This window comes from Rattus norvegicus, chromosome 3, assembly GCF_036323735.1.
Source record: "Rattus norvegicus strain BN/NHsdMcwi chromosome 3, GRCr8, whole genome shotgun sequence".
NCBI lineage: Eukaryota > Metazoa > Chordata > Mammalia > Rodentia > Muridae > Rattus > Rattus norvegicus.
The window spans coordinates 183,870,383-183,883,577 of NC_086021.1; the positions used below are offsets into that span (position 1 = coordinate 183,870,383).

At 48.3% G+C, this 13,195-nt stretch overlaps 1 protein-coding gene across 2 annotated transcripts in view; it reads left to right on the top strand.

Moving 5' to 3' along the window:
* Zfp831 (zinc finger protein 831) overlaps positions 1 to 13,195 on the top strand; it is a 120,412-nt gene that overhangs the window by 58,894 nt on the left and 48,323 nt on the right. Inside the window, exon 4 of one of the 2 annotated variants that reach the window (XM_039104080.2) lies at positions 1,299 to 1,435. In XM_039104080.2, coding sequence (XP_038960008.1) covers positions 1,299 to 1,435 — 137 coding nt within the window. The remainder of the gene's footprint in view (positions 1 to 1,298; positions 1,436 to 13,195) is intronic. The other variant, NM_001171096.1, reaches the window with a different exon arrangement.

The window sequence follows — 13,195 nt, forward strand, 5'->3', positions numbered from 1 at the left end:
AGGAAAGGAGCTAATCCCTCCACCCCAAACTCAGAGGATGACAGCTCCAGCTCCTGCTCCAGGCTGTGAAGGCAAGTTTCTTTCAAGTGTAGACACCCATCAGGGAGGAACAAAAGCCACTCTGTCAGGGCTGGTGCTGTAAGAAGGCAACACGTGAGAAGATATGTGTGTTCTTCAGCCCCGATTTAACATTCTGCAGTCAGCCCTGGTGCCATGGTACTGTGGTTGGGTCTTGGAGGAAGCTCAAACAAACAAAGCAGGAAGAAGGCTAAGCACGTTGCCTCTTCCCAAGAAGGTTCTGTGGAGCTCCCTGGGAATCAAGTGCTGGGAAACTGAAGCCTGTACAGGAAGGTGACTCACCTAAGGATCTGCAAAGAGCTTTCGAACAAGCTTAAGGCATGTGTCAGTGAATCTTCATCTCACTTACTTTCCCCTAAGATGTGGGTGCTAGACAAGATGGCTGTCAGTAAAATATTGCGATCTTGAATCCTAAGAGACCAGTGCAAGCTCATGTACATGTTATACAGATCTACTTGCCAGATGCATGCCGTACATTACGAAGGGCATGCACCAAGAAGGGTGCAATCTACATGACAGCCAATACAAGTGGGTGCCTAGCTTTCTCTCTTTCCCCATCCTCATGATATCTGTCTGCCCTCTGGGCATGGGCGACATTTTGAGGACCACTAGATCAAATGAACTGAAAGGGGCTCTCTGTTAGGGAACCTGTGCAGATCCCCAAGACGCAGGCTGCCAACGCTGCCTGTGGTGGTGGCAGTGACCATGTGTAGGTCTTAACACAACTGTGGCTTGCATACTCAGCAGCCCCAGGAGGGGAGCAATGATTGTGCATATCAGTGAGGGCTCTGGAACATTTTCATATGTGCACAAAGCTCTATTTGGCAAACTGTTTAGCAAGTAGCGAAGGACCAGACTCTTATAACAGCATCTCTTTCCTACATGATTGTGAAGCAGTGTGAGTAAAATTGAAACTCGGTCTCAGGCTGGGAGCATTTCCCTGTGGTTAGAGTGCCCTCCTCACATGCATGGAGCTTTGGGTTCTAGCTTCAGCACTGCAGAAACCAGGCATGGTAGACTTCACCTGGGATCCCAGCACTCAGAAGGTTAAGGCAGGAGGATCAGAATCAGCCTTAGCTACGGAGGAAGTTCAGGCCAAGCTGGGCTCCATGAGACCACTTCCAGTCCAGCCCCAAGTTTCCCAGAATCCCCAGGGCCCCAGCTGTCCTGGCACATACCCTTGTACACAGTGACTATAGATGCACTGCTCTGCCCCACAGGTGTGAAGGGAGTTTCTGGCAGAGAGCCAAACGACTGTGCAAGCCACCCTGGTTGCCGAGAAGAAGCTGTCTCCCCCACCGACTTGAGGGGTTAGAGCCACGGGGGACCTTTGGGAGGAGTTCAGCAGAAGCGTCAGGTAACATTTTCCTCAGAGTTGAATTCAGACTAAGTGGATTTAAGTCAGAAAACTAGTAGATGGGCAGGGCAAATCCAGAGGGGCAAAGTGTATGAAGGGCCATGACAACCAGCCTTGATCTATGGAAAATGGTGGGGAGTAGGAAATTAAGATGCCATTTCTGGACAGTGCAAACATGTCCCTGGCTCTGGCTGCAAGAACCAGGCCCCTGCACAGCTACAGATTCCCTCTGGGGATGTATGCACCAGGGCTCCTGGTGCCTCTACCTCCCCCATCTCTGGACAGGAAGTATGCTGAGTTCTTTGCACAATCCCACCATTGTAAGACTCCCGGGGTGGAGGCGGTGGGGGCTACGAGTGTCACAGCCCACGATGAATATGGTTCTGTGAGAGGCACGTGTCTAATGCCAACCTGGGCAGCAAACAGGAAAAGGCCCAGAGGGAAATGAGACATGAACTTATGGAGGCTACTTCCTGGAATAGAGGCGTCCTAAACTCCTGTCCCTGAGCAGCTAGGACAAGTCAGAGGACTTCTGGATCACCACATCTCCCCACTTTCAGCCAGCAGTGGTGACTCCACCCTTTATCTTGCTTGAAGAGGGTTGACTGGGAAGAATGGAGCCATCTTTGAGGGACTGTGGAGCCCATCTGGCCAGCAGCACCTGAATTACCAACCCTTTGCGTCTGTCTGTCTGTCTGGTTGTTCACTGATTGGTTTAAGGGCTGACCGAAGCCTTTGTCTGGTGCCCCGGTTTTGACTCTTGGGGACCATGGCGGGGCATTCTGCTCTGTGTAGCTTTAGTAACCCCTGCAGGTAAATGGCACTTGTTCCACCCCAGTCCCCAGTCCCCAAAGTCTTCTCTCCATGTAGAGAGGACGATGAGGCCCAGTGCTCATTCCTCAGAATCAAACCAATGTAGCTAGGTACTCACTCCTACTGTTGGATGGCCAGCTGAAGAGGGCAAAATGCTGCTTCTGTTAAGGTATCTGAAGGGTCTAGATCCAGGGGGGGAGAGAGGCTGGGGTGCAGAAGGATGTAGGCGCTCAACTCTGCTCTCCCTCCGTGGTCCACAGCTCTCGCCTCTTTGTTCCTTGTTCAGTGAAATCACCTACTGTGCTCTGCGATACCCGTTGTAGAGGACATCACATTGCTAGACATGGGTTTCCCTGTACACAAGAGGTTCCTTCCATAGCCAGAGGATACTGTGAGGCCAGGCCTTTACAGTGGGCCTTCATATGACAGTATTGATGGCATCTCTGTGCTTTACAGACTCTAGGGCATGCCTCTTCTCATTCCCCGAGATTCTCTTCCACTTGCACTCTACTGTTAGGACCCCAGATCTCAGAGCGCTGAAAGGTGAGGAACTACAGGCGCAGGGGCCTGACATTGAAGGGTGGGAATCATGGCCCCCGTTGTCTGCCTCTTCATTCTTTGCCTCTATGTGCTTCATCCTCACATATCTCCATGAGGGTTTGGTTCCTGGGTTCTCCTTCATGTGGCTTCAATGCCTGATTGAACTCTGCTGATGAGCTGTCTGGGAACTGATGGTCAGCTGTCTGTCCACGGGCAAGAGGCTGCCAATGGTCACAGCTGAGACAAATGGGAACAGCTGAACTCTGCCAGTCGCCCCCCAGAATGGAGGGCTCCAGCTCTCTCTTCAACAGCTTTGGAATGGCGAATCCAGCTGAATTGGGAGCTTACACCAGCCAAGTCATAGGCCTAGGCTCTGGCCCTACAGGCAGGAAGGACAAAGAGAGTCCCTGTTCTTGATAGTAGGGGAGACAAGTTGGCCTGCTTCTTGTCCACCTTTGACCAAGCCATGCTGGGAATGGAATAGGTGACCTGTTCACTTCTACGTGGAGGATTTTGACTGTAAAGCTAAGTTGCATAAACTCTCACTTATAGACCCACATGCTCACTGTGAGATCACGGTAGCTTCTGGGTACAGCCTTACCCAGATCACTTACAGCTTCCAAAGCAGCCAGTGATGCTGATTGCTATTACACACATGTGTGTGACAGTGACACACTCAGAGTGCCAAGTGAAAGAGAGACCATGGTGACTAGTGCCCTTGCTATAGGAGGAATATGAGGCCCCTCTCATGAGTCTTGAGAGGAGGCTCCCTTTGGAGACCAGGGCCTTTTTATGGAAACGTGATTGTGGTTTTTCTGGCTGGGTGTTGGGCACAGGGAGGAAAACGACCAGGATGGAGATACGGCAGAGGTGGGTAGAACGTAGGAGCTGCCATGTGGGATTGCCCAGCAAAAGGATTCAGAGACCTCACTAAACCTAGGGTCCTGTGGCCGTAAGAATCATGCATTGATGTGTTCTACGGACTCTTTACCAGCGTCATTTTCATAGATCCCAAAGGTTGGGAAGGTGCTCTTCAGCCTTCATAAGTCACCTCCATCTGACCCCACATAAGCAACTGTCCATGCCTTTCTGAATGAACAGAGGGCAGGGTGCGTGTGGACGTCACCCGGGATCTCTCCTCAGTAGTAAACACATTTGGCAGAGCATTGCGATTAGCCTAAGCCATGAAAGAATAGAATCACAGGGCTGGAAGATGGCTCACTGGGTAAAGTGCTTGCTGGGGAAGGCCACAGACCTGAGTTCATCAGTTCCTGATACCCTAATGAAAAGAAGCCAGATGTGTAATCTCGTAGTCTCATCACTGGGGAGGAGGGTATAGGAGACTTTCTGGGATTCTCTGAGAAGCTAATGTGGCCAAATCAATGAAGAACAGGTTCAGTCACACACACACACACACACACACACACACACACACACACACACACCACACACACACACACACCACACACACATACACACACACATACACACACACATACACACACACACATACACACACACACCACACACACACATACACACACACCACACACACACACCACACACACACACATACACACACACACCACACACACACATACACACACATACACACACACATACACACACCACACACACACATACACACACACCACACACACACACATACACACACACCACACACACACCACACACACACATACACACACACACCACACACACATACACACACATACACACACACATACACACACATCACACACACAAATACACACACACCACACACACACACACCACACACACACATACACACACACCACACACACACACCACACACACACATACACACACACCACACACACACACCACACACACACATACACACACACCACACACACACACCACACACACACATACCACACACACACACCACACACACACACACCACACACACACACCACACACACACACACACACACCACACACACACACACACACACACAGAGAGAGAGAGAGAGAGAGAGAGAGAGAGAGAGAGAGAGAGAGAGAGAGAGAGAGAGAGACTTTTCCCATCTCCACCTACCATAAGCAGCAGGCTCTGTAATACTCTGGGATTCTTCAGTGTTCCTTTAAGGAGAAGGCTGGGGGATCATCAGTTCAGGGAGTCATAGGTAAGGCCTCTCATGTGGTTTTCTGGGCAATTCTGACATTGAGCCCCACATTTCCCTAGAGTGTGCCTACTCCTAACCTATGACCCAGGCCACAGACTATGTAAGCGAAAGAAAAGAACACCTACTCTCTGTGGTCCTTTCCAGGGATACCTGGGAAGTCCTGGCCCTGCTCATGGGCACTGGCTTGATCATAGAGATATAGGGGTCTTAGGAACACAGAGTGGCCTTAGAGAGCCACTGACTTTGTCTCTTTTATCAATGTGAAAGCTTCTCTGGGACTGGAGGGAGGCTCCATATCCACCTGGCAGGATGTCTGAGAGGCCACAGATATCCTTTCCATCTCCCTCCCCTTGGAGATAATCTACTCTGTACAGTCCAAATTCAACAGTAGCCTTCCACAGCTTTGTCACACCCCCAAGAGCAAAAGTGTGCGCTAATGAATGAGAAAACCAGGTCTCTACAGAAACAGAATCCAAGGACGGATGGCACTCAATTAATTTCCCTCTGGGAACCCAGCTCCAGGCTTGGACCCCATGTAGGTATAATGCCCTGAACAGCCTGCAGGGCTCTCAGATGTCTAATCTCTCTTGTCTCATATTTGAGCAGCAAGCTGAGGCAGAGGACAGGGTCCCTAGTGCCCATTTTCAAAAGCTTCCTGTCCCCGCAATTAGTCAGAGCTGAGAGCATGGTCATTGCAGGGCAGGTGTGAGTCTGCAGGAAGAGGTCCACACAGTGGCCTAGGAAGAATTAATCACTGTGTGTCTTCATTGAAGTGTCAGAGGGGACGTCAGGAATGGTGGTAGGGCAAGCCAGCAAGCTGGGGTTGACAGAGTCTGATGGACACCTGAGTTGAGAGGCCGGAAAGCATATCAAAATAAATACTGCTTGGAAGCCAAAGGGCCAAAGGGTTTCATTACTGACGCTCACCAGTAGGTGAAGGGTGTCAAAGACAAACTGCTCTAACTTGAAAGACAGCCGGGCTGGACCGCGGTGGTCCGCCATTAATTAACGACTATGCCGGGTGTTCTAGGATAGACTGGGCAATAGAGATATCTGAGATGGTTCCCAGTGGTCAGGATGACTTGATAGTAGGACTGGCCCACTGTGCTCTGTGAACATTTGCAACTGTGAGTGCTGTGACTGTGTGGACTTTGTGGCTGGGAATACCTGCAATCATGTATACCAGTGACTGTGTGTGACTGTGACTATGTGTGACTGTGACTGCGTGTGTCTGTGACTGTGTGTACCTGTGACTGTGTGTGCCTGTGACTGTGTGTACCAGTGACTGTGTGTGCCTGTGACTCTGTGTACCAGTGACTGTGTGTGCCTGTGACTGTGTGTACCAGTGACTGTGTATGCCTGTGACTCTGTGTGCCAGTGACTGTGTATGCCTGTGACTGTGTGTACCTGTGACTGTGTATGCCTGTGACTGTGTGTACCAGTGACTGTGTATGCCTGTGACTGACTGTGTGTGCCTGTGACTGTGTGTACCTGTGACTGTGTGTACCTGTAACTGTGTGTGCCTATGACTGTGTGTGCCAGTAACTGTGTATGCCTGTGACTGACTGTGTGTGCCTGTGACTGTGTGTACCTGTGACTGTGTGTACCAGTGACTGTGTATGCCTGTGACTGTGTGTGCCTGTGACTGTGTGTACCTGTAACTGTGTGTGCCTGTGACTGTGTGTGCCAGTGACTCTGTGTGCCTGTGACTGACTGTGTGTGCCTGTGACTGTGTGTACCTGTGACTGTGTGTACCAGTGACTGTGTATGCCTGTGACTGTGTGTGCCTGTGACTGTGTGTACCTGTAACTGTGTGTGCCTGTGACTGTGTGTGCCAGTGACTGTGTGTACCAGTGACTGTGTGTGCCTGTGACTCTGTGTACCAGTGACTGTGTGTGCCTGTGACTCTGTGTGCCTGTGACTGTGTGTACCTGTGACTGTGTATGCCTGTGACTCTGTGTGCCTGTGACTGTGTATGCCTGTGACTGTGTGTACCTGTGACTGTGTATGCCTGTGACTCTGTGTGCCAGTGACTGTGTATGCCTGTGACTGTGCCTATGACTGAATATACCAGTGACTGTGTGTGACTGTGGCTATGTGTGACTGTGACTGTGTGTGTCTGTGACTGTGTGTACCTGTGACTGTGTGTGCCTGTGACTGTGTGTACCTGTGACTGTGTTTGCCTGTGACTCTGTGTGCCAGTGACTGTGTATGCCTGTGACTGTGTGTACCTGTGACTGTGTGTGCCTGTGACTGTGTGTGCCAGTGACTGTGTATGCCTGTGACTGTGTGTACCAGTGACTGTGTGTGCCTGTGACTCTGTGTACCAGTGACTGTGTGTGCCTGTGACTGTGTGTGCCTGTGACTGTGTGTACCTGTGACTGTGTATACCTGTGACTCTGTGTGCCTGTGACTGTGTATGCCTGTGACTGTGTGTACCTGTGACTGTGTATGCCTGTGACTCTGTGTGCCAGTGACTGTGTATGCCTGTGACTGTGTGTGCCTGTGACTGTGTGTACCAGTGACTGTGTGTGCCTGTGACTGACTGTGTGTGCCTGTGACTGTGTGTACCTATGACTGTGTTTGCCTGTGACTCTGTGTGCCAGTGACTGTGTATGCCTGTGACTGTGTGTACCTGTGACTGTGTGTGCCTGTGACTGTGTGTGCCAGTGACTGTGTATGCCTGTGACTGTGTGTACCAGTGACTGTGTGTGCCTGTGACTCTGTGTACCAGTGACTGTGTGTGCCTGTGACTGTGTGTGCCTGTGACTGTGTGTACCTGTGACTGTGTATACCTGTGACTCTGTGTGCCTGTGACTGTGTATGCCTGTGACTGTGTGTACCTGTGACTGTGTATGCCTGTGACTCTGTGTGCCAGTGACTGTGTATGCCTGTGACTGTGTGTGCCTGTGACTGTGTGTACCAGTGACTGTGTGTGCCTGTGACTGACTGTGTGTGCCTGTGACTGTGTGTACCTATGACTGTGTTTGCCTGTGACTCTGTGTGCCAGTGACTGTGTATGCCTGTGACTGTGTGTACCTGTGACTGTGTGTGCCTGTGACTGTGTGTGCCAGTGACTGTGTATGCCTGTGACTGTGTGTACCAGTGACTGTGTGTACCTGTGACTCTGTGTACCAGTGACTGTGTGTTCCTGTGACTCTGTGTACCTGTGACTGTGTGTGCCTGTGACTGTGTATGCCTGTGACTCTGTGTGCCTGTGACTGTGTATGCCTGTGACTGTGTGTACCTGTGACTGTGTATGCCTGTGACTCTGTGTGCCAGTGACTGTGTATGCCTGTGACTCTATATGCCAGTGACTCTGTGTACCAGTGACTGTGTGTTCCTGTGACTGTGTGTACCTGTGACTGTGTGTGCCTGTGACTGTGTATGCCTGTGACTGTGTGTACCAGTGACTGTGTGTGCCTGTGACTGTGTGTTCCTGTGACTGTGTGTACCTGTGACTGTGTGTACCTGTGACTGTGTGTGCCTGTGACTGTGTGTATCAGTGACTGTGTGTGCCTGTGACTGTGTATGCCTGTGACTCTGTGTACCAGTGACTGTGTGTACCTGTGACTGTGTGTGCCTGTGACTGTGTGTGTCTGTGACTGTGTATACCTGTGACTCTGTGTACCAGTGACTGTGTGTACTAGTGACTGTGTGTTCCTGTGACTGTGTGTGCCTGTGACTGTACCTGAGACTGTGTGTACTTGTGACTGTGTATGCCTGTAACTGTGCCTGTGACTGAATATACCAGTGACTGTGTGTGCCTGTGACTATACCTGTAACTGTGTGTGCCTGTGACTGTACCTGTGACTGTGTGTGCCTGTAACTGTGCCTGTGTCTGTATATACCAGTGACTGTGTATGCCTATGACTGTACATGTGACTGTGTGTACCTGTGACTGTGTGTGCCTGTGACTGTGTGTATCTGTGACTGTATATACCTGTGTGTGCCTGTGACTCTGTGTACCAGTGATTGTGTGTACCTGTGACTGTGTGTGCCTCTGACTGTATCTGTGACTGTGTGTACATGTGACTGTGTGTACCTATGACTCTGTGTACCTGTTACCGTGTTCACCTTTGATTGTATGCACCTGTGACTCTGTTTACCTGTGGTTGTGTGTACCTGTACTTCATATACATGTGAGTGGGAATACCTGTGACTATGTGTGTGTTCCTGTGACTCTGTTTATCTGTGAGTGTGGCTGTTTGGAGGTTAGGGAGGAGTAGCTGTATCCCAGGGCAGAGCAATATGTGCCAATTTATTTAGGGTGGTACAACAGGCTGTAATTGGTGAAGTTTGGTGGAGTTAAAAGATGAAATTAAGAATCCCCATTACTTTGGGATGGGGGATTTGCCAATTCCAAGGTAGGAAAACCATGGATTCAGGCTCTGGAGGCTCCTATGGCATTGGCATTTCTAAATAATGGTCAAGAACACACTTTTCCAAGAACAAGTTAGACCTGATACTGGTTATTGTTGTTGTTTTATTTTGTTTTCTTGGAGACTCTTGCTGTCAATAACTTGGAATGACACAGAGTGAGAGGATGTTTTTAAAAAAATAATTTTAAAGATGTTTGTTTTCTCTCTAAACCATTCAAACAGCTCAGAGCTAATCATTCAGATTAACAGATGGTGTGGTGAGGAAGCAATCTGTAAGCAGAAGGCGAGGGAAGTTACAAAGGATGGAGACCCAAGTCACACGATTCTACACTGATTACAGACTGAGGTATTCCTAAGAACAGAGAGAACAGAGCCTTTTTTCCTTAAACCTAAACCCAATAATATCTCAGCCAACTCTTCAGCAAAGCAAGGAGGAATCTAGAACTTTCTATATAGATACTAAGACTTTCTGGATCTTCCAATACAGAATATGAACAATGTGTGTGTGTGTGTGTGTGTGTGTGTGTGTGTGTGTGTGTTATAGGAAGCAGTTATGCAGATTTAATCTTACAGACTTAAGCTACCTCATTGAAAGAACTGGTTTTTAAATAGCAGATTACTGAATATACCAAGAAAGCAGATGTCTACCTTATAATCCAGATGGCTGGGGTGCCACCAGATGGTTGGGGAGCCCCAAACATGAGCGTGGCTGCCTATCTGGGAATAGAGGATCCTCCTCAAGCCCCTCTAACAAGCTAAGTGCTAGCCCCATATCCCGCCTCTCTTCACCCCCTTTCCTTTGCTCCTCCATTCTTTCTTCCTATTTCTCCTCCCACATTCTCATCTCTGACTGCCTCTCCCTTTTGTCTTCTTCCTGGACTGGAACATGCCCTTTAGAACTAACTTCACTGTAGACTCTCCTTCTCTATCACTATAGCATCTGATGTTTGAGTTACCCACTGCCTAGACTAGTGGAAACATTGCATGGAAACTTCTAGAAACAAAGCTTGTAAGTTCACAGACACTTTTATAGCATTGCGTCGCTATTAATATTCAATTTTATTTCTAGTTAATCTCTTTGTGGGCCTAAATGAACTGTGATTGTGGGCAGTGGTGTTCAGGTAAACACAGAGTCCACTCAGGGCTCAGTGGTGTTTGAAGTCCCAGTTACCCATGGTGGGTTTTGACACATATTCCCTGTGAGGAAGGGGACAGCTGTGAATTGATTGTTAAGTGAAAATTACAGCCAGGATGTTGAAGGTCATGGAGTTGATGGAAGTGACCATGGGAAGCCCACTTCATTCACACTCATGGGGGGAGTCGGGGCAGGTGAAAAACGAACCGGAGAAATCCAGCAAGGATTACAGTGGGGAGAGAGACTCAGGGGTCTCGGGATCAAGAGAAGCCCCTTGAAGAAATTGATGGAATCTTATAATGTGTTTATGAAGGGAAGGAACAGAAAGCGTCTTTCTACGGAGACTTGGAGTAGAAGTCAATTGAAAGTGAGGGTAGGTCCTTGGGTACCAGGTAGTTATGTGTCAAATGCACTCCATATTCATCAATACCTAATTGGCTTTTATTGATATTCCCAGTTAATGTAGAGGGTGAATCATAACCTCTAATAATAGCTTCACTCTTATCTCTGCACCCTCATCATCTTAGCTTTTCAAGACAAACTCTGCAAGTTACTCTCTCTGCTTCCAGTGAGATCTTGGCCCCCATTGTTCATTAGTGAATCTCAGGTGGCTTCTCAGGAGCTATGACTTCAGGGTTGGCTGTGCCAGCAGCCTCTGCCTTCAGGTGCCCAATGCTGTGGTAAGTTCTTGTGTCCACTGAACAGACACCTGAACAAGATCTCCTTGCTTTCTGCTGAACTTCATCCAACAGGTCCTTCAGAAGCCAGTTTCCAGGTCTTCACGACTGAGCCAGAAGGGCTGGGGTGTAGCCCTATGATAGAGTCATTGTTTCACACATGTGAGACCCTAGATGGGATCCCCAGCACAACAATAGTAGATTGGACAGACAGATATACAGGTAGATAGATAGATACATAGATAGATAGGTTAGATAGATAGATAGAATGATGGATAGATAGAATAATAGAATGATAAATAGAATAATAGATAGAATGGTAGGTTGATAGAATTATAGATGATAGATAGACTGATAGATAAAATGATAAGGTGGTAGATAGAAAGATGGATGGATGAATGGATAGAGAGATAGATGAGATAGAATGATAGATAGAGTGGTAGATAGATAGAAAGATAGATGGATGGATGAATGGATAGATAGATTGATAGAATGATAGATAAAATAATAGATTGATAGAATGATAGATGATTGATAGATAGAATGATAGAAAGATAGATGGATGAATGGATAGATAGACTGATAGATTGATAGAATGATAGATAAAATAATAGATTGATAGAATGATAGAATGATGAATGATAGCTAGAACGATAGAATGATAGATAGAGTGGTAGATAGAAAGATGGATGGATGAATGGATAGAAAGATGGATGGATGAATGGATAGAGAGATAGATTAGATAGAATGATAGATTGATAGAATGATAGAATGATAGATGATTGATAGATAGAATGATAGATAGAGTGGTAGATAGATAGAAAGGTAGATGGATGGATGGATAGATAGATAGATAGATAGATAGAAGTCAAACCAGACATAGTGGCTTATGCCAGGAACCCTAGTACTCAGGTGGAGGTAGTAGAACCAAGGCTTAGGATCAAGATTCGAGGTTTCCTTGGCTTCAGTTTTGAGTTCAGCCTGGGTTACAGGAGATCCTGCCTCGAATAAACAAACAAGTAACACCTAAGGTGAGATTGAGTGAGGCCAAACACAGGCTTGGACATCTGGTTTCTCCTTGTGCTTTCAAGTTGTTTCAACCATGGGATATGGCAGACAGCAGGTGTCTAGTTTGGGCAGCCGTGGAAGATCAGCAAAATTCAATTTCACAGTCGCCAATCTCGGGGTGCATGAGCTGTTACCTGATTTTTGAAGATGAAAACTCTAGGGAGATGAAGGTAGCTAGTGCAAGCCTACAGACGGTCGCTTCCCTCTGCTTCAGTCGTTTTCCCACACTGTAGTAGGACCAGGGTCTTGAAGGGTACACTTACTCTTTCCAAAGGCAACCCCTAAGGCAAAGAAGACAATTACCCACGATGAAAAGTGGAGTCAAAGACTCTGAAAGTAATCTCTTCCTGGGTATGATTTGTGTGTACAAATCACAGCAGAAGTCCTCAGACAGTGTGTTGGTGGATAAGCTGAAGGGAGGAGGGGAAAGGCCATCCGGCCATCCGCCCACCCAGGCTACCCTCAAGGTAAGCAGTAAATCCACCCATGGAAGACAGGGTGTAAGGAGGTCTCAGGTGTCCCTTGCTTCTCTGCAAGGCGTGGGCCTCCTGGCTTAGCACTAAGCCTCAGAAAGGCCTGTGACATTGTAATGGATTGGTTAGCTGTGATGGGGATTAGGGGAGATAATAGAGTTGCAGTCCTCCCAGGTCAGGGGAGGGTGAGGCACAGGTGTCACGACATCATTTACATGCATATGTGATGGGGCCCAGCCTTTGCCGTGAACACCTGAGCCTTCTCCCGCAAGCTTGGGGACAAGGGGGCAATTTTTCACCAAGTGCCAGCTTGAGCCAGCTGGAGCCAGCTACCTCAAGACTGACCTTTGAAGGCCACAGGGGAAGTTCACCAACAAGCCTTGTTTTTCCACTGTGTTTCCAAAGTCAGGGGCTTACCAGACAAGAGAAGCATTTCAGGTACAATTTGTACCCACTTGCGTTTCACATTCTCATTAGGACAGACAACTGAAGGGGGTGGGG